Source organism: Mustela nivalis, assembly GCF_964662115.1.
Source record: "Mustela nivalis genome assembly, chromosome: 4".
Lineage (NCBI taxonomy): Eukaryota > Metazoa > Chordata > Mammalia > Carnivora > Mustelidae > Mustela > Mustela nivalis.
Genome location: NC_139023.1, coordinates 28,578,206 through 28,604,185, shown reverse-complemented (window position 1 = coordinate 28,604,185; position 25,980 = coordinate 28,578,206). Strand labels below are relative to the sequence as shown.

Below are 25,980 nucleotides of genomic sequence, written 5' to 3'. Positions count from 1 at the left end.
AGGGGAATGATTTTCTAGCTCCTTTATGGAAGGGTACACTTGCATGCCACTTCTAAGCGGGTGCAAGCTACTTCAAGATGACAGCAGACTGATTCGTCAGAGGCCAAAAGAACGACACCCCTTCAAAAGTCCCAGTCTGGCTTCTCTCACCATGCCTCCTTCTCACCTTTTCCCCTTTTCTTCTCCAATGGGAGAACATGGGAGACAAGGGAGAGGAGACCCTGGAGGGATGAAAAGAAGAGAATGATTTCAGTTCCTTTTACTTCCCTGTTGCAAGCTGTGCCGCTGAGTTAAAAATATGTAATTTAGTTTCCAAATCTATTCCAACCCCTGCCGTCCTACTGAACAATCACAAACCATCCAATTTCAATTCAAATCTTTGCTTTTAGCTTTATTTTAAATGGAACACAGCTAAGTTGTATAAACAGATATAAAGTAAATGCTCTACAAAGAGCAAAGTAGGATTAAAGGGACCAGGAAGTAAATCTGTATTTATAGCAAACTGACCAAAGTCTGAATTGTTTTCATTTTATTTTTAAAGTGCCAAACTTTCCACAAAGCATTGAAATGTCAAAGAAGGGACCAAACTTGTGGTATCCAAGAGTCTGTGCTAAGAATGAGTATTTTTCTTATTATTTTCAGTGATGCTCATTTACAACATCTTGTAAACAGATTACATGGTTTGGGCAGGTGAAAATTACGATTCCCCTGCCACATTTGGGATGCTATGCCTTTACAGAGAATGACCCATTTCCAAAAAAATTAATCACGTTTACCCAAATATTTATGAACACAGCCAAAAACATTGTGTAAATTTTTAATGATTAAGTAACTGCTAACACTTGAAGTAAGGTGAATCCAACCTCTTCCCATAAAGCTATGAAAGTATCTCCAGGTAGGTAATGCAGATCACTTGGCAGTGACAAGTAAGATGACTAATAATGCCCTTGAGACAGTTCAGCAATCCTGTAGCTAGCCAGAATCTAGTCATGGCTTACATAGATTGACTTCATTCATTTTATTGTCTACACAATATTATGGGACAAGGTAGTTGGTGTAAGGGACGCATCTACGATGGGTTCCTTCTTCTTTTTGAGTTATACTTGTATTATAACCAATTGGGCAGATATTATTTCAACTTCTGCCATTTGATAATAAAACCATATCACTTCAGTTATAATTTTTCACTTTATGTTTAGGCACATCAATTCTCTAATAAATACTTAAACTCATGTGATCTGGTATTTCTGTTATTTTTCTTTTTCTGTACTTAAAATGTCATGTTTAAAACCTTTATGGGAGGATAAAACTTCTTTTATTGATATAATATAGTTTTCAGTGATAAAACATCATCTGAAATATTCTCCACAAAATTCTTTTTTTGAATATAAAGTGATAATTTCCCAGTCACTTGTGAAAGATTTTGCATTGATAAATGATTCACTTCTGCAAGGAAGGCTCTTTTCAGATTTGCATGATGGCAAATGCAGGGCTGAATATCCTACTCCTGGAGAGGCAATGTGAGAAGAACTAGGAGAATCTTTCATCCTTCTTATCCAGATTTATCACTGTCAACATGCAAAAACTCAATTAATACCCTCAACGACCCCCTATAACCTTCTCAATAAAATCCAGAAAAAGTTTGGGATCAGAAGATCTGATTCCAGCCAACCATTATGTTCTCTGTCCCTGTATAAATCACTTTCCATTTCTAATCTTCAGTGTCCTCATTTGTTTAATGAGAAGAACCAGACTCATCAGACTCCAAAAAATCATCCAGCTCTGCTCTCTCCAATTCTATTTTACTCCTGATAATTCTTTCAAACCTGAGACCATATCTAATTCTGTCCTCTATCACGGGAATGTCCTGCTCCCTTTCACTTTCTCCACATACTCAAGTCGGGAAGCTTAATGTGCTCTGCACTGCTAATACCATGTGATGCTTGCCACATACCATCTGATATCCCCTCAGTCTTCATGGGTTTGTCTCTTAAATATACAACCTGTCCTGGCTTCACATCCTACCCATGCCACTTACCAGCTGTGAACTTGAACTGGTTACTTAACTTCCCAAGCCTCAATTTCTTCATCTGTAAAATGGGGATAGTAAGAACTTACTCTCAGTAATGCCTATAAAATGCCTGGTATATATGAAAATTCAAATAAATAAATACAATATTAGTAGTTATTACTGTTATTACTGCTACTACTACTAAGAGGTTCCTTTAAGATAGAGCTTGTTTCTTCTTCAGCTCACTTCCCAGTGCACAACTAGCTTCGTGTAATTGGAAAGAACAGGGACTTGGTGGTCAGAAGACCTGAGCTGACACTTGGAGTAAAGTCATATGTTCTCTCTGAACTGGACTGAGCGACTGAACGGGTGTTTGGGTGTCAGAATTATATCTTGAGATTCTGCGAACACAGTGCCTAGCACAATGCTTGCCACATAGATTCTCATTATATAAGCGAACAGAATATGAGCATGCAAGAGAGCAGCAGTACAGTTAATAGATGTGCCTCTGTTATAGTCATTATAAATACTTAAGGAAGAAATAAAGCTGAAACAGCTCCGACTCCAAAGTCTTAGAAGGGAAGTAAATGCCATCTCCCCAAATAAAGTAAAAATTCATCCCACTGTGGAGGAGAACAGCAAAGGACTGGGTTCTCTAGCAGAGCGGGCAGCTTCGTGCCCCAGATTCATGTCCTAGGTAGAACACGGTGGCGAGGTTTTGGCAGAGGGACAGATACCACGTGGGAGGACAAGGGACTTGGGATCAGTTGCCTCAAGTGCAACCTGCTCTGAGCAAATTGGCCAGGTGCAGGGGAAGTCCATTCTCAGGGTGCAGCGCAGCTGGGCAACCGAGCCCCAAGTTCCCATTTTTGACTCTTTCCCTCCAACCTCCCCCACCCAGCAGTTAGGTCCCGGAAGGTAATTAGTGTGGGGGAGAGGCAAAGCTTCTGAGGCGGCTGGGAGATGGGAAAGTACTGGTGGGGGCGGTCTTCTTGTCAGAGGTCTCATCAAGGGGAAGGGGGGTGGGGAGGGAGGGAGAGACAGAGAGACTGAGAGAGAGATTTTTCATTTTTCCACTCGAAGCATACCTAATGATACACAGACAGGCAGACCGAGAGAGGGACAGACAGGACACACGTGAGCGTTTGAAATCGTTCATACCCCCAAATCCAGGACGCAGCCTGTTGTCATAACCATCGAGTAAGCTGTCCAGGATGCGGGTAAAATTTTCCGGGCATAATTTCTCCTCCTTTTGGTTCTGTCCTGGGGATTCGTTTAAACTGCAAACGCAATGGGGGGGAAAAGGGAAGAAGAAGAAGAAAAGAAAGAAAAAAAAAAAAAAAACGGGAGAAGGGGTTGTTTTAAGAATCGATCACAGAACAGGTGGAAACAGGTTTATCTTCTAGGGAAAGAGTCTCTTGCCCCAAGCTGAAGGAGGCAGGTCTGAAGGATGGGGGACAGAGAAATGGTCAAGAAAGGCGCACCCAGTGCACACGCACCCCAAAACCCACACTCTTCTTGCATCCGGTGCCCCTTCTGCTTTCTGCGTCTACTTGGGCACAGAAAAGCCCAGCTGCGGCCCCTGACCTTACAGTCGAGACCCGAGGGTCTGCTCTGCCCTGGGAGGGGCGGCGGCCAGCGGGGGCCCGGAGCTGGCCACCTCTCCACCCCTGTGCCTCAGGACCCCAGGGAACTCACCAAGCCGCCAGGCACAGGAAGTGCAGGAGGGCGAAACTGACCCGGGAGGACGTAGCGATCGCGGGTACCTTCTTGGCAGAAACCATCTTTGCAACATGCCATACTTTAAGCCTGTTCACGTTTCCAGGCTCTCAAGATGCCCTGAGCAGGGTGCGAGGCGAGGGCAGAGGCTCTCCGCGGCGTGCGCACACTCGCGCTCACACTCGCCCGCGCTCACACTCGCCCGCGCTCAGCCAGCCCGAGCCGCGGTGGGCGCGTGTGTGCACGCGGGCCAGGGGGAGGCGGAACCTGCCTGCCATCGCCCCCTCCTTTTCTCGCTGAGCTCCCAATGTGTATGGAGAGCTATGTATACCGCTCAGCACCCTTTCGTGCCCGCACCGGGAAGCTTCGGAGGTTGACATTGGCGCGCTTGCACCGAAAGGCTGAGCAAGTTCTTTCCAACCTTTAACTCCGGTTTTCCGCCCCTCCTCACGACTGCCATCCCCATCCCCAAGTGGGTCCCTGCCCGCAACATTGCTTTGCCTCCACTTTTTCCCTCCTGACTGTCCCCCCTCCCTTCCTGCTGGGATTTGGATTTCACCAATGAAGCTTCTCTCTCCTTAGGCTGGTTGTTCCAGGCCCTGCTTTGTACCCATTTTCGAGGCTGGAGGTGGAGAAGGAGCTGGATGACTGGAATGGCTGGGCATGAGGATGGGAGACCATGGTGAGGACCAGGGATCAAGTAGGGACAGAAACAAACTTTGGGACTCTCCCTTTCAGGTAATTTGGGGAGGGGGAACTTTGGGGAGGGGCAGGAAAACCAAGAGGATTCTTCCTAGTAAGAGGGGTTGCAATTCACTGGGCAGACGCTTCCCAAACTGAGAAAGTGGCCTTGAGCTTCATTCTGGGCTCAACACATCTGCCAAGCTGTTGCTGTAAAGATACCAAATTCCTGGGATGCCTGGGTGGCTCAGTGGGTTAAGCTGCTGCCTTAGGCTCAGGTCATGATCCCAGCGTCCTGGGATCCAGTCCCACATTGGGCTCCTTGCTCTGCAGGGAACCTGCTTCTCCCTCTGACTCTGCTTGCCTCTCTGTCTGCCTGTGCTCGCTCTCGCTTGCTCTCTCTCTAACAAATAAATAAATAAAATCTTAAAAAAAAAAAAAGATACCAAATTCCTTTACTGTGGGTGCTCCTACCTGGCTTACACACTCACAGCTTTGCTGCTGCATCCATTGCTGGAGAAGAAAAGAAAGGTGAAGACAAGGGACATCTGGTCAAAATCACTTTTTTTGTGACACTTGATGCTCTTCTTTTATAATGGAGCGCACTGATTTCCAAAGATTGACCACTTTGGGAAGGAGGAAAGGATGGCTGGGGAGGGAGAGACAGGAGAAAGACAAAATGTGAGGTGTGTTTGGGGTAGGGGAGGGTTGGGAAGATAAAATGGAGGGGAATACCTCTTAGTTCACTAATGACTTGAAAGGGGCACTAAGCACTACATCTTTAGTGTTTTGTTGAACAGATAAAAGCACTTTCAACAGACCTTTTTAAAATGTTAATTATTGGTTCCCAGGGGGAAAGGTGTCTTTCACATTAATAGTGATGCACTTGGAAAGTTGCACACAATGGACTAATGACCTAAGTAATCAAGTTAGTTCCCTGGAAACTATCACCACCAATAACTATTTCTGTTTGGAACTTTCATGGTTTTTCAAATTTTGTTGACTGGTGTGCTGGTTTGATATGAGAACAATCAAACCAGGGGAATTTTAGGACTTTATTTATTTTTGTTTGTTTCAATATTCTGATTAAAATTTTCTTCACAAAAGGGAAGCTTTTCTGATTGTCAAAAGTATGTAATAGGAGAGGTATGCACTTCCATGATATTCTGTATGGTTTCCTTCATAGTGTCTGTTACACTTCTTCTTAATTCCATACGTATCATTCTTCTCTAAACGATCCTTTGAGGGTCTGGACTGGGTAATTATTATTTATCAGTATTTATTTTTTCTCTTATTAAACTACATGGCACATAGTACAAAGATAATGAATATTTATTGAATGAGCAATTAAACAAATTAATGAATTGCTTACTTCCAAATCCACCCTAATTAATTTGGATGAAATTCAAGCTTACTCTCTTGGGGAAAAAAAAGTGAAAAAATTAGTGTACTCCCATATAGGCCAGGAGAGCATTTGGTTCCATAGAGTCTCTATGGAAAGGCTGATAATACATCGTATTATTATGATTATATCACATTATATTATTTCCCCATTATTAATGCTTTCCTATACTTTCTAAAACCCAAACCAGAATTTTCTATTTTTCTTACAATATCCATTTAAAATATTATATATGTATATGTAATATATACATCTAAATATATATGTATAGATAATATATACATCCAAATATGTGTGTGTGTATCTGTATCTGTATCTCAAAATATTAATGGCTTTGGGAAAAGAGGTTTTATATTGTCAAAGATAAGTTATTTTTTAAATTCTAATTTTAAATATGTGAAACTAATACCTTCAAAGTTATAAAAAGAAGATTCCACCCTTCAATGTAGCTACTTCCAATTATATTTTTGTTAACTGGTGTATAGTACTTAAGGTCAACTGAAGATAATAGTAAAGCTATATCAATTTACTTTATTTCACAGCTTTTCAATGATGTTATCCTTCATATTACTTAAAGAAGTTATATGTTGGGTGTTACTGTCTGAAATCTTTAACAAAAATGTATTTTTGTAACTATGAATGTAACATAACTCCAAAACAAAAAAATTACAACTTACTGAGGTTACAAATGTTATTAAGTTATACTATTATTTTTTGTATAAACTTCCATCCATTATGACTCAGATTGTCAGTGAATTCTTCTGATTGCCTATATATAACTTTACAGAAATATGAATGTATTAAATTATACCTATTGCTTCCTTAAAGTTAATAAAAGTCTTTTGTTGCTATGTTTAATAGACTTTGAACTGGTTCAAGTGCACATCCCCCAAACATCATTATGTTAAGCCAGCCACATATTCTAAATGCATCATGAAGCCTTATCTCTGTTATGGTGAGAAGCAAGTAACATAGATTTCCCTGCTCCTAAAGTCTTAGGGTGGGCACTTCAGAGTTCACATGCCTATGAAATGCCCTAAAAATTAATATAAAACTTTATATTCAGGGAACAATGCACACTTTTCTGTGAGGCTTTTCATAACTTTCATCAGATTTTCAAAGGCTATGGACAACTGTAATACACACTAATTGTTAATATAAAAGATGACATAGATAATAGCACAATCAATCAAACAGGTGAAAAACATTTGTAATTAAAGTGTAAAGAAACTCTATCTCGTTTGATAAACTTATTCATTGCCAGTTTCCATAGATGATTACATAGATCTTGAGTCTTCCATCAAGACACTTATTGAAGGCATTTATTGTCAATTTATCAAACATCCAGCTAGCTTGATACACAAAAGTTTGGGGTGGCAATAAAATGAATTTGAAATAATTCAACCTGTTTTTCTTTGTTTCTAGTAATTATTTCCCTTAATTGTATTTGTGTATATGTGTGTAATTTCTTTTTTTTATACGTTTATTTTATTTTATTTTATTTTTTCAGTGTTCCAAGATTCATTGTTTATGCACCACATCCGGTGCTCCATGCAATACGTGCCCTCCTTAATACCCACCACCAGGCTCACTCAACCCCCTACCCGCTCCCCTCCAAAACCCTCAGTTTGTTGCTCAGAGTCCACAGTCTCTCATGGTTTGCCTCCCCCTCCAATTTACCCCAATTCACTTTTCCTCTCCTTCTCCTAATGTCCTCCATGTTATTCCCTAAGCTCCAGAAGTAAGTGAATACTACCATCGAGTGACAGATTTTTTTTTTCAGCATCTATTAGTAATGCTTAGGAAGGGAAATTTATGGTTACCAATAGTGCTCCAAATTAAACTTGTTAAATTTGCTACCAAGTGTTTATCTTATGATAAATATAAATATATATATACACACATATATATTTTCTCCCTTAAATATAAATATAAATAAATATATGTGTGTGTATACACACACACACACACACACACACACACACATTTTTTCCCCCTTAAATACCCTAAGTTAATTTTCTCACACTGGAGGCTTGAAGTCCAGGATCAAGGTGTCAGCTGGGTTGCTTTTTCTGAGGCCTATCTCCTAGGCTAATTGATGGCCATCTTCTCACTCTGCCTTCTCATGGTCTTTTCTCTGTATGCATGCATGATTGTGTTCAAGTTTCCTCATAAGAACAGCGGTCATGTGGGTCAGGGTTCATCCTAAAAACCTCATTTTAACTTAATGACATTTTAAAAATCCCTTTTCCCAAATACAGTCACATTCTAAGTTTCAGGGAGTTATGACTTCAACTTAAGGTTTTGGTTGGGAGGGGAGGCACAATTTCGGTCATAACTATGATGATCTTCCTTTAGCCATATTTAAAACAAAATTAAAGTAATATACATGCAATGAGTTTTAAAATTCCTTAAACCGTAAAGGCATTTTTGACATGCTTCTATCAATAGTAATAATGATGATGATGATGATAATCTTTAGTATAATATTAGCAATTATCCTTTATTAATATCTATTTTCATTTGAATCTTCAGAAAAAATATTTATGGTTAGATATTATTTTTCTCTTTTTATAAATAAACTGAAGATTAAATATGTTAAGTGATTTGTTCATGATGGACCAAAAATTAAGGAGGAAAAGATTTTATTCTATTTCCCTGGAGAATTATTTGAATAAAATGTAATTTTGTTGTTGTTGTTGTTTTATTTGACATATGCCTACATTCTGAAATGATCACCACAGTAATATTAGTTAATACACCAATCACCTCACATGGTTACCTTCTTTTGTATGTGTGGTGAAAACATTTAAGAGCTACTTTCTTGGGGCACCTAGTTGGCTCAGTCTCCACATTAATCTTTTGTCTTTGGCTCAGGCCCTGATCGCAGGGTCCTGTGATCGAGCCCATCCCCCTACCACGGGCTCCCTGCTCAGTGGGGAGCCTGCTTCTCTCTCTCCTGCTCCCCCTGCTTGTGCGTGCTCTCTCTCTCTCTGTGTGTGTGTCATATAAATAAATAAGAACAAATAACAACAAAAAAGATTTACTTTTTTTAGCAAAATTCAAGTACATAATACAGAATTGTTGATTATAGCCAACATGCTATACTTTAAATCCCTGGAACTTATTCATCTTACAAACAATTGACAGTTTATACCCTTTGGTCAACATCACCCCATTTCTCCCACCCTCAGCCCCTGGCTAAAGCCTATCTATTCTGTTTCTATGAGTTCAACTTTTTTAGATTCCATGTATCAGTGAATTCATTCAGTATTTATCTTTATCTATGTTGTTTTGTTTCAAGAGTTATACAGGACTTGTAAAACTAGCTTGGAAAGCCATTTGGCAATTATTAAAGTTGAACCTGATTATGCCCTATGATCAAGCCATCTCATTCCTGTATTATAGCCCCTTAAACATATTTGCAAGGAGGTAATTGAAAATTAGCATATTATTTGTAATAGTGGAAAACAACAACAAATTATATGTTCTTTAACAGGGAAATAGATATATTGTATTAGGGCATAAAAGGGGTACTATGAAGTAATTAAAATTAAAGAAATCAAGTATATGTCAAGAATGTAAGACAAAATAAGCAAAGTACAGAATAATAGTTCCAGTAAAATATTATCCATATAAAATTTAAAACATGAAAAATATTGTACATTGTTTATGGGTATATATGCAGTGATACATAACCCACATGAAAAAATAAACACCAAATTAAAGGTAATGGAATAGTATTGCTGGAGAGGAAGCAAGAGGAATGGAATAGGGAGAGGGAATTGGCTACTTCAATTATTTAAGTAATAAGTTAAAAGTTTTCTTGCCTTTCAAATGCCATTGAATTCTTCTGAAAAAAGTGGTATGAAAGTATAATAGAATCCTGAATCATATGTTACAACTTATTGTCATTATTGCTTTTAGGATGCTTTTTAGATTTTTGTGACACAAGTAAAGACTCATGACATGAGAGCATTTATAAATGTTGAACATAGATGAGCCATAATTTCAGTTCTAAATTAATCACTGTATTAAATCTTATTGTTTTGATTTTTTAACCAGCCAAATAATGCATGCTTATTATAGAAATTTTGGAGACAGCAAAATATGGCAAAAAAAAAAACCCCACAACAAATTATATGCAGTATAATTATTAAAATAAAACACTTTTAAACTCTTTTTAAAAAGGCTAAGCCTTTGAAGAAATATCACCATTTGCCTTAAAAGTGTGGGAAAAAATAATAGTGAGTTAACATATTTAGCAATTAAAGAAGCCCGAAAGGCAAAGATGTGAAACATATTGCATATTTCATGCAATTTTGTTGCATATATTTACATTGGACACTTTAATTTTATCAATTTTTTTTTACTAGTGATATAAAGAGAGTCTTACTTCAAATCTGTTAATAAACAGAAGAAAAAAGTAAACCTGAAAATATATTAATTTTCACTAATTGTAGACACAAATATTTTAAATTTTTTAAATAACAGAACCATTTAAAGAAAAGCATAAACTAAAACAAAAAGCTTTAAAGAAAAGTATATAATGTATCTACATGTCTTTTTTAGTACTTTAAAATCCTTAATACAGAACTTGACATACAAATAATGTTCCCACAAAGTAAATTGTCAAAATATCACAGATTTACAGTGGCCTGCTATCAGACCAACACAATGTTTGGAACTGAATTTTCCATACAAACCTGTGAAGCCTCAGTGGGACACAGTGGTGATATATTTGGTCCTCAGAAGACTGTGAAGCCAGACTGCTCTTCATTACCATCTGGTGGCTACTGTATGGAGTGGCATTAAATGTAACTTTAAAAGAAAGTCAAAGGAACTGAGTATCATCCTTAAAGAATAGAGAGAAGAACCTCAGTATCATTGATGAATATTAAAAATGCATGAGGATAAAGACCAAAGAAGGATCTGAGACTTCTCGTATAATAAAAAAGTATATCATAAAAAGTTGTTTTGTAAACAAGTTACAGTGGAGAAAAGTTGAATATCTGGTGAAAATGACTTATGAATAGCATGAGACTTTCAAATCACACCTATTTGCTGTATGACAGAAAATGCGGTATTTTCTTCTAGTGATATATTAGATGTAACCATTTTTTCTGTTCTTACTGAATCTTCAGTCATCCATGTATATTCATAGGACACCTGTCAAAGAAATTCTCTTTTCCATTTTATCGACCTGACAAACATTTATATACCTTTAAAATTTTAGCTTAAATGGTGCCTCTCTTGAGAAGTCTTGTCTGTGGTCTCCTGACTAAGGGTTCTTCTAACTATCTCTGAAGACTGTTAATGCCTGTCTGCTGATCATTTGTGGAATGGCTTCTTTTCATGCCTCTCTGAGTTTCTTAAGTGTAGAGGTGGTGCCTTATGTATTCTTGTAAGACCCAAGTTCTAAGCATTTAATTTATATTTATGTAAGGAATTAGCCTATGAAATTCATTGTTATTTAAGAAATTTAAACTAAAGGAAACCTCTGACATTTCAAGCTTAACAGACAGTAAAGCAAGGACAGAGTTAGACTTTAGAGAAAGTAAATGTCCATATTGACCTTTTAAATTTCCCACTTCCATCACAGAATTGCAAAGCCAAAATAGAACCGGGGAAATCATCTAGTTCTGCCACATAATTTTATGTATGAGACTGAGGCTCAAACAGAATACATGACTTTCCCAAGTTTCTGCAATTAATTACTAGACTCGGGATTTGAATCCCTGTCTTCCGATTCTCCATCACTGAGATTTTTATTCTCCTGGCTAAGCCCCAACTACCCTTAGGAGAAAACTGAAGTGCAGGCAATGGACTTGAAGTCTAAAAATTAAAAGCCTTGATCCTTGACCCAGCCTACGTATAGTTACAGGCAAGTTAGGAAATCACTAGTTATGTTATCAGGCAATAGATTTAAAAATTTTAAGTGCTTAAATTTTATGTCTATGGGTCTAGGAATTTACCTTAAAAAATAATAAGGCATACATGCCAAGATTATGAGCACAATGGGCAACAAGGCAGCATTATTAATACTTTTGACAAAAAAGATAGACTCCTGGATATAATTTCTGGAACGTTTTGCTATTATGAAATATACTCTAGGCCTGAGTAGAAGGTTTTTGAGATGCTCCAAACACACTTTGTTTTTTAACAGCCTACTCTAAGTTGAGGCCAAACCCATGTGATACCCCTGTAAGAACAGATGACACAGTATCTTAGAATGTCTTTTTAATAAGATATGCTGGCCAACATCCAGAACCAGTTTTTTTCTGGGAATGTGTATTTGATCCCGTATCATCCAGCTTTTTCAGCATTAGAAATTATACTTCTAGGAGAAAAAAGGCTTTGGGCATTTACAGTCTGAACATTTATAGATTTATCATTTTGGCAATGCCACAGGTCTCTGGCATGTCGTGTTTGTAATTTCTGCTAGGGCATAAATATACAGAGTACGTGCTGGGCAGTCACCAAACTAGAGGGTGTGTAAGCTAAGGGCGTGCCTGGTCTGAGGTCAAACCCAACCAGGCTTTGTGGGTCCCAGGGTTAATGTCCCACATGCAGAAACTCTCCTGAGAATGAATGAATGAATGAATGAATGAATGAATGAATGTGGTTCTTGGTGAAGAAACCATCCAGTAAGATTTTAACTTTCAGGGAATGCTGAAAAATGCAGCAAACTTGTGGTTCAAGTACAATATCTCAAAAGGAATCCTTTGATACTAAAAGAAATAGGAATTGAAGAGAAGGGAAGCCTGGTGGCTCAGTCAGTTAAGGGCTGCCTTCAGCTCAGGTTGTGATCTTAGGGTTCTGGGATTGAGCCCCAGGTCATGCTTTCTGCTCAGGGGTGAGCCTGCTTTTCTCTCTCCCTGTGCCCCTCTCCCTCTCTCTCAAACAAATAAATTTTTTTTTAAAAAAGAAGGAATTCAAAAGATAATAGTGAAGCAGTGAAAACTTTTCTGTATTCAAAGAGACTGCCAGTAGTTTATCCTAGAGTCAAATTTGTAATAGCTTTCTGAAGCTATAGGCACCGAAGATGTCCTTTTCATTTATTTATTTTTTTCACTCACTGAGAACATTACTTTGCCCTCTTCAAGCTTTTCAAAACTAGAAACCAATGGCTCTGCAATAAACTACCAAACCTCTTTACCTAAGCAGGCTGTCTGCTACACATGGTGCTTAGTTACATGTCATTTATTAGCCCTCCCCTCTAAGGAATTGACAGCCAACTCTCCGCATTTTAACACCTTTCTATGAATACAGAGGTTCTCTTCTTTCACTCTTCTTTTCTTTCATCCCACCCTTTTTAAAAAGTTTACTAGCAATCTGGATCACCTGATTTGGGGATACATTTGATGCGTTTCTTTCAGGCCATCTAATAAAGATGCAATGATTGCCTTTTGCTTTCCCTTCTGCTTTATATCGTCCAACTACTTTTCTGTCTCATTTTGATGTTCTTTGAGAATGGAATCTTCTTCAGTTGAATTCTTTACAACAAAATTACAATGATCAATGTGTTTTTCCTTTCTCCTTCCCTATCAAATTATGACCATAGACTCTGGCTTTAGGTTAGGGTTGGCTTTTAGAAATTTTATAAAACTGCCTACTATTCACAGACAGACCCCTCATTATATTGTACTGAGAAAGTCTGGCTCTTGGGAAATAATGTTATTTCATTATTCCAAAGTGTATATTCCCACAAAGTTCTTAGTAACAAAAAAAATGAAAGACGTAAAAAACATACCCTATAATAATCATAAAGATAGAACTCTTTCCTTTTGTGAGTCTGGTATATCTATTATATCTATAATTTGTCTCATATCATGAATAGAAAATTACTCTAAAATCAAATTGCTTCACTTGCTTTTGATTACAATGACTTGAATTACGACAAAGTATCTATCTTCTAAGCAAACCATTTCTAAAATAAGGGATTATAGAAGCTAAGCATTGAAACACATTTTATGTGGGTTTGGCATAAGATTCAATAACTAACATGTTTTCAACATATTTTGCTTTGCTTGTAACACAAAATTCTGCCATATGTGAACCCAAGCAGGAACACAGAATAAGTGGGACAAATAGAAAATGTAGTAAGATGATAGATTTAAACCCAAATATTCCCATATTTACATTAAATATGAAAGCAAATATTGCAATTGAAAGATAATATTGCCAGACTGAATAACAAAATAAAGTTCCAGTTTATATCACTTAAAAGAGACTAACTTTAAATATAAGGACACAGATAATTTTAAGAAAAATTATACCCGATGTTATAAGATAAAGTAATTTTAGGTGCAAGAATCATTATTACAGATAAAGGTGACTGTTTCACATTGAAAAAGATGCAAACTTACCAGAATAATATAAAAATTCTGAGTTTGTTTGCATCTCAATACATAGCTTTAAAAAAACAGTACAGAGGGGCACCTGGTTTGGCTCAGGTCATGACCTCAGGGTCCTGGGATTGAGCTCGGCATCAGGCTCTTTGCTCAGCAGGGGAAAAAAAAAAAACCAAAACACTGTAGGAAACATTGACAGAACTATAGAATATGAATTCTTTTCAAATGATATGAAACATTACTCCTAAGTGACCATGTGCTGGGGTTTTAAAGCAGATCCAAACAAATGTGAAGGGATTGAAATCATACCAGTCGATCATTGTAAAATTCATAGAAGTTAAAAACAAATAGATAACCAGAATACTCTTCCAGAGAATGGAGAGAAGTAGAGAGAGATGGAACAAGTGGCCGGATCTGTAGGTGGGGTTCAGGGCATGGAGAGGCTTAAGCTGTACTACTGAAGCATTTTTATCCTAACCAAGCAATGGAAGAACATTAAAAGATATATATTTCAGGACTGATAGGATCAAGTTTGCATTTTTAAAAGGTCATTCTGGCTGGAACTGTGGTGATGGGGTTGAAGGGAGTGAGACGGGGTAAAGAATGGTTTAGAGTGCTGTAAGAGACTCACTCATAGGAAACATACTGGCGGGGGTAACTGAGTGATGGACATTAAGGAGGACACATGATGTAATGAGCACTGGGTGTTACATGCAACTGATGAATAAATGAACTCTACATTAGAGACTCATGATACACTATATGTTAACTAATGGAATTTAAATAAAATAAGTTAAAAAAAAAAGGAATGGTTTGGAGTAAGGAAGAATCTAGAGGCAGGGAGGACAGTTCAGGAATGCTTACAATATTATAGGTGAGGATGGTTGCCTGAACTGGAATAGTAGCAGGGAAATGGGGGTTGGAAATAAATGGAAAGACTAGAGAGATATGCAGTTGAAAAGATAGGCATTGTTTGCATTTGATGACAAAAAAAAAAAATGACATCCAGATTTTTGGGTGACAACTCAGCTCGATGCTGGGTTGTGGTATCATTCATTTACACACAGTTCCTCCATGGGGGCAAAGGGAATTGGAGATAGTGACCAGGAGATATTCAAGGGGATTATATAGTCACACTGGTTCTTAATAGTGTTCTGAACATGAAATGTACATTTGAACATTTGAGATTATAAATTGTAAAACCATGAAATTGTACCAAAAAAAAAAAAAAAAAAAGGGAGAGAGAGAAAGAAAGAAAGAAAAGAAAAGAAGAATGAGTAGAAAGCTTATGGTAGAATCTAAAAAATCACTTTTTAAACATCTGATATTGACTATCACTTGGGACAAAATAGAAATATTTTATCTTTTTTTTTAGAATTTTATTTATTCATTTGTCAGAGAAAGAGAGCACAAGCTGGGAGCAAAGCAAGCAGAGGAAGAAGGAGGCTTCCTGCTGAGCAAGGAGCCCAGTGTGGGACTAGATCCCAGGATCAGGGGATCATGACCTGAGCTGAAGGCAGATGCCTAACCAACGTAGTCACCCAGCCATACCAAAATATTTTTTCTTACACCTGGACTTTTAAAATACCACTATAATAAAATATTTTCTCAATAGGTTTATTCATATAATTTTAAGAAATAATAGCTAAAATTAAAAAATTAATGCACTCGACACTATTAATCAACACCATTTACTAAGCCTAACATGTTCAAAATAGTATCAATTTTGACTTTTTTAAGGAGAAGAAAAAAATAGAACCTGAAGAGTTAATGAGTCTGATTATACAAATCATGCTTAAGATAATTGACAAGAGACACACAACAGTACAAAAGGGGGGCCCCAGGGATCCTGATGGTTAAAGGTTAGAGGTTGTATTCCTGTAAGCATACCAACCCATGTAACTGAGGATTGTCATCAATAGTGCTCTGGAATTAAAATTTAGAAGTGAAGTTTCAGGGCTAGTCCAATAGACAAGAACAAATGAACCAAGACCCTCATATATTGGCCACAGAGTGGTTGATGTAGCATAGGATGGGTGGTCTCTAGACTGGACCAAAAAGAAAGTAAAACCAAGAGAGGGCGATGGCCCCCATTTAGAAAGCAACTGCAGATTTTATCCAAAGTCAGTAGATTTCTAAAAATGGATGTGTATACTTTAAAAGCTTTCTTTTGAAAAACTCTGCCAAGCAGTTTTCAAAACAAGGCATTTAGATGGGCTGCCCAAGCCCTTGCAGATAAACTAAGAATTCCTTTCTGCCACAGTTGACATTTTAACCAGGCTTCTGCTCATCTCTGGATAAATGTGACTGTGCTGTTCCACATTCTCAGCCAAGCTAAGCTTTGGTACATATTCAAGGAAGCTTTCTCAATGAGTGGAACACACTGTCTTGACCCCCCCTTTGGTAATAACAAGGCAATGTAGCAGGAACCACATTGGCATTTCCCTTCCCGGAACCCCACAAGCATCGGGTTCATATCTCTGCCTCTGACATAATGGCTGCAACAAAAATCGGTTCTTGCCAGTGTCTCAAATGATGACCAGGAAGAAAGAGAAGTGTCAAGGTCTGGAAGTATTGATGATGTCACGAATCTCTCATTTGGAAGCATCCGAGGCAAGACCATTTAAGCAGCATCATCAGAACACTCTGGGGCTAGACTTCAGCTTACTCTTGCAGTTTATATAGTTTGGCACATATAGTTTTGAACGTCCTCTCCAGTTGGGACTTAACTCCCTGAAACACAGCCTCTCTCTCTGGTAACTTAGATTTGAGTCCTATTGTTCTTCTCTTTACCTAGGACTGGTGGAATCCTCCTATGCAAAACTTCCAGATTCCTGGGTTGCACCTTTTCCCTGTTTATGATCCCTGGGTTGCACTTTCCCATAGATTTCCATGGTAAAACCCTCCATATGTCATCTTGGGTGTCTAATTGCTGCCGATTCTTCAGTCTCACAGGGTCATGCCCTGATCAACTGCCTGAGCGTGCTGTTCTTGGTTGTTAGATTTCAGGAAGATGGTTGGTATCGGTCCTCACAGATATTCATTTGTTACACTTCCTGATTACAATGTAATTATAATCACTTCCTGATGTCCATCTCCTCCGCCCCATATCTGGGTTGATTCTCTTTTTGTTTTTGTTTTTTCTGTCCATGTCTGCCCCAAAGCCTGTTTCCACTACCAGTGTCTTCTAGGATTTGCCAACTCATTGTTGCCTACTACGCTGTTATTTTTAGCCCTTTCCACTTGACCCCAGCAGAGTACCATCTGAATAGCATACTATTGTTTCCAGAACTGAATTAGCAATGAAGTCTGAAATGGAATGACTATTTCAACGAGCGTCAGGACTCACAACTGAATTCACAATCAGTTGAAAGGGGCTCAAAATTAAGACCCTGAACAGTGGACCTTAGGAATTAAGTCTTTCTTTTCTTTCCTTTTTTTTTTTCTTTTTCAAATGTTTAGGATGTGATTAGATGACCATGTTCCTGGAGCAACAAACTATAATAAGATGAAGCCAAAAAACTAACTAGATCCTTTTATAGAGTATTAGAGCAGAAAGAACTTTAAAATTACCTGGATCAATTCCTTGTTTCCTATTCTGGTGTTCCCTTAATGATTGCATCGCAATTGTGGTGTTGCATACTAATGAAGGAAATATGGTAAGCAATGCTGAGAAAACTTTGTTAGTGCCAGTAACTATAATCAGTTGAAATATTGGCTCATTTACCTGACACCATTTATTGTGGTAAAATGACCATGCTATTATCATATTTTATTTTATTTTATTTTATTTTATTTTATAAAGAGAGCATATATGTACACACATGAGGCAGGGTGCAGAGCAAGAGAGAGAAGCAGACTCCCTGTTTAGCAGAATCCCAGGACCCCAGGATCATGACCTGAGCTGAAAGCAGACGCTAAACCAACTGAGTCATCCAGGAGCCGCCATGTCATCCTCACATTATCCTTAATATGTAGCAAAGTTCTTCTATCTTCTTCCCCAAAGCTGGATAGTATTGGCTCTGACCTCTTCCAAAACCTAGCCACCCCATTTCTTAGCTATTTGCCCTTGGAAACATCTTTTTATTACTCTGGACTTCATTGTCATCATTTGCAAAATAAGGACAACGGTAGTGCCTATTTTATAGAATTGTTAATGAGGATTAAATGTGTTAATACATGTTAAAACAATTCAAAGAGTCCCTGGAACACAGCGAACACTAATGAAGTGTTAGCTATATTAATAACTAACGCATTAAATTTTTGAACCTGACACTTTTTAACTCATTGCCACTGGTGAGGAGAAAGTCTTTCCACAGCTGGAGGCAAAAAGCTTAAAAGTGTTACAACATTAGGAAGTTAACCCATTCGTGAGAATAAGTTTTAGTCAAAGTAAAAATGAGAGCATTATAGACAATTTGCAGTTCAAGGGTGGATGAAGTTCAAAGGTCAAGGTACCTAAAAAATGAAATGCAACCCAGTGGGGGCAGTTAGCAAAAGAGGATGTGGGAGGCCCAGAGACAAATTTGAAAGACTTTCTAGTTTGTTGGGGCGGTCATCAAGAAGACATGGCCGCCAACTGACCTATGAAATGGACCAAGGCCATCAGAGGTTCCTCACTCCACCCCTGTCTTGGAATTACTTTCCATGCACCATGCTCACACGATGAGCCACTAACCTTAAGAGAGCAAGGCATTGTGGGGACCCTCTGTACTCAATACTGACTGAATCCAGGTAAGGCTTCTGTATAATCTTTTAAAATTCTGGCCAGTGGCTGGGGAGTTCTGTTTATCTTTCTGCTACCCAGGAAGGGAGCCAGCTTGTGAACCAACACAGTTTTGCCCAAGACCTCCCTTTATCATCGCTGCTGCAGGAATGTATTGAGAGATGCAATCAGGGTACTTCTTTCCTGCATGACTGTGCAGACGCACATGAGCCTGCAGCTAGACGGAGGGGGCTGCGATAGGCACGGAGCCCAGCTACGAACTGCCTAGGCAGCAAATACTGAGAAAACTGGCAAGAAGACGGAGGTGGGGACAAGCCAAGGAAGTCTGCATTGTGTTCTGCTTGCCTAGGGCTGAAAACTAGGTGCGGGAATCCTGAGAGCAAGGTCAGAGGTTGGGCCAACTGGCCATGCTTGCCTGGAAAGCAGAGACATTAACAGATGCAGGGACCAGACTGTTTCCAGGGAGATCTGTTTGTGGGCTCGCGTACCTGTGCTCCATGGTGAATACGTTCCAGCTTGCGGGGGTTTATGAATTTGACCAATCCCTGCTTCACTTTGTATTTTCCCAACCATTCTAACTCTGGGGCAGCCCATAAGTTTATACCCTCCAAGTAAGATGCATTTCTTGGCAAAGGAGAAAGACTTCTATTTTTCAGGTTTTATGATTTGTGCTTCATCTAATTCTAGGAGTTTGATGAATATACACAAATTTGATGAATATACATAAACTACTCACAATTTATTAACTTCTACCTAACCTCCTCCTAGTCATTTTAAGTTGACTTTAAAATTTTTAATTTCTTTTCAGTGTTCCAGAATTCATTGTTTATGCACCACACCCAGTGCTCCCTGCAATTCGTGCCCTCCATAATACCCACAACCAGGCTCACCCAGCCTCCCACCCCCAGCCCCTCCAAAACCCTCTAATTGTTTTTCAGAGTCCACAGTCTCTCATGGTTCGCCTCCCTATCCAATTTCCCCCAACTCACTTTTCCTCTCCATCTCCCCATGTCCTCCATGTTATTCCTTATGCTCCACAAATAAGTGAGACCATGTGATAATTGACTCTCTGCTTGACTTAAGGGGGAAGAAAACCTAACAGCCAAGAGTGACTTAACATCCAGGAGCTTCACACTCCACTCAATTTAATTCTAACATTTTGTCAAAATTGATTCAGAATTTAATAAAAACAGAGCATTACGGATACAGTTGAAACTTCCAGAGTACTCCACCACAACGCAGAGTACTTTAAAAGTAGCCATCACATTGAATTTTGTAGCTCTCTTTTCCTGCACATTTATGTGTTTTTGTTACATAACTATACAAAGTAAATAACATTATTTATCATGCTTTTAGTATTTTCATATATAGTATCATCATGCAATTTGCTTTTTTATATTATACATTGTTCTTAAGATTGTATTTTATTAATTTTTTAAATTTTTAATTAATCAATCAATTAATTAATTATTTGACAGAGAGAGGGAGAGAGAGATTACAAGTAAGCAGAGAGGCAGGCAGAGAGAGAGTGGGAAGCAGGCTGCCCGCCGAGCAGAGAGCCTGATGCGGGGCTCGATCCCAGGACCCTGAGACCATGACCTGAGCTAAAGGCAGAGGCTTTAACCCACTGAGCCACACAGATGCCTGGAGATTATTCGTTTTTATACACTGTCATGGTAATTAACTCTCACTCCCATAACAAACAACAAACAGCTTAGTGAGATAAAGGTTTATTCTCCCTCCTGTAAAGTCCAATGTTGTTTATTCATATAAAATCCTGAGTAGATTTCCTCCAACTGCTGACTCAGGGATCTGAGATTCTTCCATCACCTAGTTCTCTGTCTTAGCTTTCTGTCTGTCTTAGCCTCACTGAAGTAGGAAAAAGAGAAAAGGGAAAACACAGTAGATATTTAACCATCTTGGCCAAAAAAATGACCCATAATATTTCTTTTGACATTTGTTTGCTTGGAACATGTCATGCAGACACTCTAACTGCAAGGGAGTTACTGAGATGCAAAATTGACACCAATTGGTTTCAGAGCATTAATTAGAATGTGTTGCCATTAATTGCCTGCTTTCCTTTGTTGAGATTTATCCATATACCACTGTATATCCATATACCACTACATAAACAGTGAATAGGTACGAGCTAGTTTTGCAATATGTGTTCTCTTTCTATTAATAAGAATATATATTGAATTTTTTCTGTCCATTCATACAGCCCTTGTATATCTTAATTCATTCCATTCTTCATTTATTTAGGACATAGGTTTGATCTACAGTGTACCAGGATTTTTGGTATTTTCTATTACAGATTATCATTCTTAACGGACACAGTCTAGCAGGGAAAATACACATCCAGCTAACTATAGAACTATGGAGAGAGTGTTTGAATAGAGGTTTTAACTAAATGCTGCAGCAGTAGGAGTATTAGGAAGAATTAGACTTTGAAATTCTTAGGGATGAAATGGGCAGAGAAGTACCGCGCGGAAACAGAATTCAGCATTTAAAAGGGTTGTTCCTGATTACACAGAAAATGGAAGTAGTTCAGCATTTTAAATATCAAGGACATGGTAATAGGGGAGGGGTTCAATGAAGAAAAAAATAACAGAAATAATCTAAGAGATAGGGTCATGGTTCCCTATGTCCCTAAGTATAGCATATTACCTTCAAAAAAATATGAACCAGGCTATAAAACCAAAGATTCTTTAAAAATGCTTCATATTTTGCCTTATAAAAATTCATATTCTTGGTTGGTTAGTGAAAATCTAAGCTTGTTATTTCAATTATTTTTTCTTTCCCATCATTAAAAATGTTCAAGCTCTTTTAAAAATGATTTAATAGAAATTTCTGGAAAACCATAATCATTCGAGTTGATCACTTAAGTGACATACTGACACTTCAGTGAATTACAAAATTGCTTAATAATTTTCTGAAAAAAAGGAAAATCAAATCCAGAAATGTTCTTCATCTTCCCTAGATGACAAACTTTCTATTATGCAGACAATTTAATGAACAAAATGATGTTCATTGGTTGAAATGAGAGTAGAATCAATTTTTGAGCTGGGGGCTGAAATATCCAACCTATTATTATTATAAAATTAAGTTTTTAGTAAATTGCATGGACTGCTTTGAAAGCAGAATTTGAGAATGTGTGGATTAATACTGTTTTTTTTGACTGGAGAAAGGGATAATGAGTTGTTTGGAAAGAATGATGTTTTGGTTAACTGACCTAGAAGTAATTCAAGGTCTGTAATTTTCTAGATGTGTAACTTTCTGCATATCATAAGGTTTCTATGTATCTCACTATTTCTCACTTTAAAAAGAGAGTTTTGGGCCAGATTGTTAAATTCCTTGCTAGTGGTAAGATTTAGTGAGTGTTTGGCATCATGCTTTTGATATGACATAACTATCTGAGAAAAGAATTATGACTGTGGCAACTATGTGACATTAAGCACACCTTCAATGATACTTTCGTATAATACTTGGCTGATGGTCCCATTCTTCATGTATTTAATCAAACTCCTAAGCAAATTAAAAGTGGTTATTTTCTTTTATTTTTAAAATAACATATACTATATTATTTGCTTCAGGGCCACAGGTCTGTGAATTATCAGTCTTACACAATTCACAGCACTCACCATAGCACACACCCTCTTCAACAAAATATTTTCTTTTCTTAAAAAAAGATTTTATTTATTTATTTGACAGACTGAGATCACAAGTAGGCAGAGAGGCAGACAGAGAGAGAGGGAGAAGCAGGCCCCCACTGAACAGAGAGCCCGATGTGGAGCTCGATCCCAGGACCCTGGGATCATGACCTGAGCTGATGGCAGAGGCTTTAACCCACTGAGCCACCCAGGTGCCCCACAGAATATTTTCTTAACTGAGTACTGCATGCAGTATAACCAGAGAAATATTGAGAAAAGATGAAACAGACTTCCAGGTGAATTATGCTGTGACAAATACTGTAGGAAGACTGCTAAGGGTGAAGCCCAAAGAAACAGTAAGAAACAAGTGAAAACAAATAGGAATACGTAAAATAGGAAATAATGGTTTTAAACAGCAAATAATGATAATCATTATCTTCACAATCTAACTATTTATTACACACACACACACACACACACACACATAGGCTTCTTTTTAACCACTTACTGTGGAATATTGGCAAGATACTTAACTTTTCAAGGCTTAATATTTTCATCATGATTGTTTTTTGACTAACACATGACTAATCTCTCAATCAAAATTTTGCACACTGCTAATTAACACTGTTTTGGAGCCCTGTGTGTATTTATCTACAGATTGCTAAGGAAGTTCAACATTGGTTGAAATAACTGATTATTTTCTCTGACAACTCAAATAATTAATTTGTTGTTGAGCCCTGATTTCAATTATTGGCTTTTCCAAACTTGAGTCTCTTACCAATTTTTTTAATGTTTGCCCATATTTTTATTTAATTTTTCCTTTTTATAAATATTTGTTGCCTTTTCTTCTTTATTTTTTTATGTTATGTTAGTCACCATATAGTACTTCATTAGTTTTTGTAGTATTTCATGATTCATTGTTTCTGTGTGACACCCAGTGCTCCATGCATTAAATGCCCTCATTAATACCCCTCACTGGGCTAAACCATCCCCCACACCCATCCCCTCTAAAACCCTAAGTTTGTTTCTCAGAGTCTGTAGTCTTGCATGGTTTTTCTCCCCCTCACATCCCCCCGCTTCATTTTCCCCTTCCTTCTCCTTATGTCCTCCATGCTATTCTTTATGTTCCACAAGTAAGTGAAACCATATGATAATTGACTTTCTCAGCTTGACTTCTTACACTCAGCATAATCTCCTCCAATCCCATCCATGTTGATACAGAAGTTGGATATTCATCCTTTCTGATGGCTGAGTAATATTCCATTGTATATATGGACCACATCTTCTTTATCCATTTGTCTGCTGAAGGGCATCTCGGCTCTTTCCGGAGTTCAGTTATTGTGGACATTGCTCTATGAACATCGGGGTACAGATGGCCTTTCTTTTCACTACATCTGTATCTTTGGGTAAATACCCAATTTACCCCTAGCAATTACTAGGCCCCTAGCAATTATTTTTAATTTTTTGAGGAACCTCCACACTCTTTTCCAGAGTGGTTATACCAACTTGTTTTCCCACCAATTGTGTAAGAGGGTTCCCCTTTCTCCACAGCCTCTCCAACATTTTTTGTTTCTCGCTTTGTCAATTTTTGCCATTCTAACTGGTATAAATGGTATGTCAATGTGGTTTTGATTTGAATTTCCCTGATGGTTAGTGATGATGAACATTTTTTTATGTGTCTGTTAGCCATTTGTATGTCTTTTCACCTACTTAATCAATGAATTTTAATGTTTGTGGCTCTTGACAATAAAATAAATGCCCCCCAAAATAATGTGATAATACTGAAATTTTACAATGTATTTGTTTTCATCTTTTGACTTATTCCTGATAATTTATGAAATTTTTATATATATATATATATATATCACTAACCATTAAAAAGGAAAACTGATTTTCTCTGAAAATAAGCTTTTAAGATCTTCCATTCTGTTATTAGTTTAACTTAAAAATCTTAATGAAATTGAATCACAGTCACTTAAAACTGAAACACCCAAAATTCATGAATTTGGGAAAAAATAATGCATTTCTCATCTGCCTAATGGAAGTTTCTCTGTGTCCTCATATTGGTTGACCTATCTGAGGTAACTGCTACCATAATTGTTCATTTCCTTTTCCTTGACATACTTTCTTCCCCTAGCTTTCAGGAAACTACCCTCTCCTGGTTTTCTTCCTATCTGCTATTTTTCTTAGCTTCATTTTCTAGTTCCTTTCTATCTACTCCAACCTCAAAAGACTGAAAAACCCCAGGGCACCTTGGATTTCTTCTTTTCTACCTATACCCACAATATTGGTGAAATTATGTAGTCCATAGCATTAAATACTGTTAGTAGCATGGCTGCCATAACGAAATATCACAGATCAGGGGGCTTAAACAGAAATTGAGTTTCTCATGGTTCTGAAAGCTGGAAGCCCAAGATCCAGGTGGGGGCAGATTTGATTTCTCCTGTGGCCTCTCTCCTTGGCTTACAAGTGGCCTCATTCTTGCTCTGTCCTCACATGGCCATTCCTCTGTGTTCAGATACTCCTGGTGTCTCTTCTTCTTCTAGGATATCAGTCATATTGGAAGTTCCACATTCTTACAACCTCATTTAACTTTAATTATCTCTTTAAAGGGTCTATCTCCAAATGAAGTCATTGAGGGTAGGGCTTCAACATATTTGGGAGGACATGAAATTAAGGCTGATAGTTTTCAAATTTTTTAATCTCTAGTCAAGAATTCTCCTTTTACATGGGGTTATCCATTATTGTTGACCTTTGAGGAACATGGGTTTGGACTGCAGAGATCAATTTGTAAGCAGATTTATGTTGATAAATATGTTACAGTACTACAAATATATTTCCTTTCCCTTATGATTTTCTTAATAAAATATTCTTTTATCCAGCTTACCCTATTGTAAGAACATAGTATGTAATACACATACAAAATATGTATTAATCGGCTTTATGTTATCAATAAGATTTTGGTTAATAGTAGGCTATTAGTAATTAAGTTTTAAAGGAGTCAAAGTTACATGTGGATTTTGACCATATGGGAGTCTGAGCCCCTAATCTTTGTGCAAGGGGCAACTCTATATCCAATTTAGCTTATCCAGAACCGACTCCGGTCACAAACACCCTTTCCCAAACTATTTCTCCACATCTTCCCCAACTCTGCCATCTGCTCAGCTCAAAGACTTTGGAGTCACTCTAAATTCCTCTTCCTTGACACACCAGTCCTCAGAACCTGATGACTTTGGCTTCAAAAATATATACTGAATACGACCACTTCTCACTATTACTTCTACTCTAGTTTTTCCACCTGGATTAGTGACAGAACTCCCTCTACCCTTGCCCTCTAGCAGGCTATATTCTAGAACCTAGAGTGATTCTGTTAAAAAGCAAGTCTGATCAAATCCTGAATTGTCCACATCAAATCCTTCTGCTAGCTTTCCCTCTTA

The 25,980-nt window shown here is 37.8% G+C and overlaps 1 protein-coding gene across 1 annotated transcript in view; it reads right to left on the bottom strand.

Annotated features, from left to right (window-relative positions):
* The window catches only part of GABRA4 (gamma-aminobutyric acid type A receptor subunit alpha4), a 69,813-nt gene extending 65,782 nt beyond the window's left edge, over positions 1-4,031 (bottom strand). Inside the window, exons 1-2 of the mRNA XM_082728037.1 lie at positions 3,710-4,031; positions 3,173-3,291 (exon numbers count right to left, since the gene is read on the bottom strand). Coding sequence (XP_082584163.1) covers positions 3,173-3,291; positions 3,710-3,795 — 205 coding nt within the window. The 5' untranslated portion in view covers positions 3,796-4,031. The remainder of the gene's footprint in view (positions 1-3,172; positions 3,292-3,709) is intronic.
* Between the last annotated feature and the right edge of the window lie 21,949 nt (positions 4,032-25,980).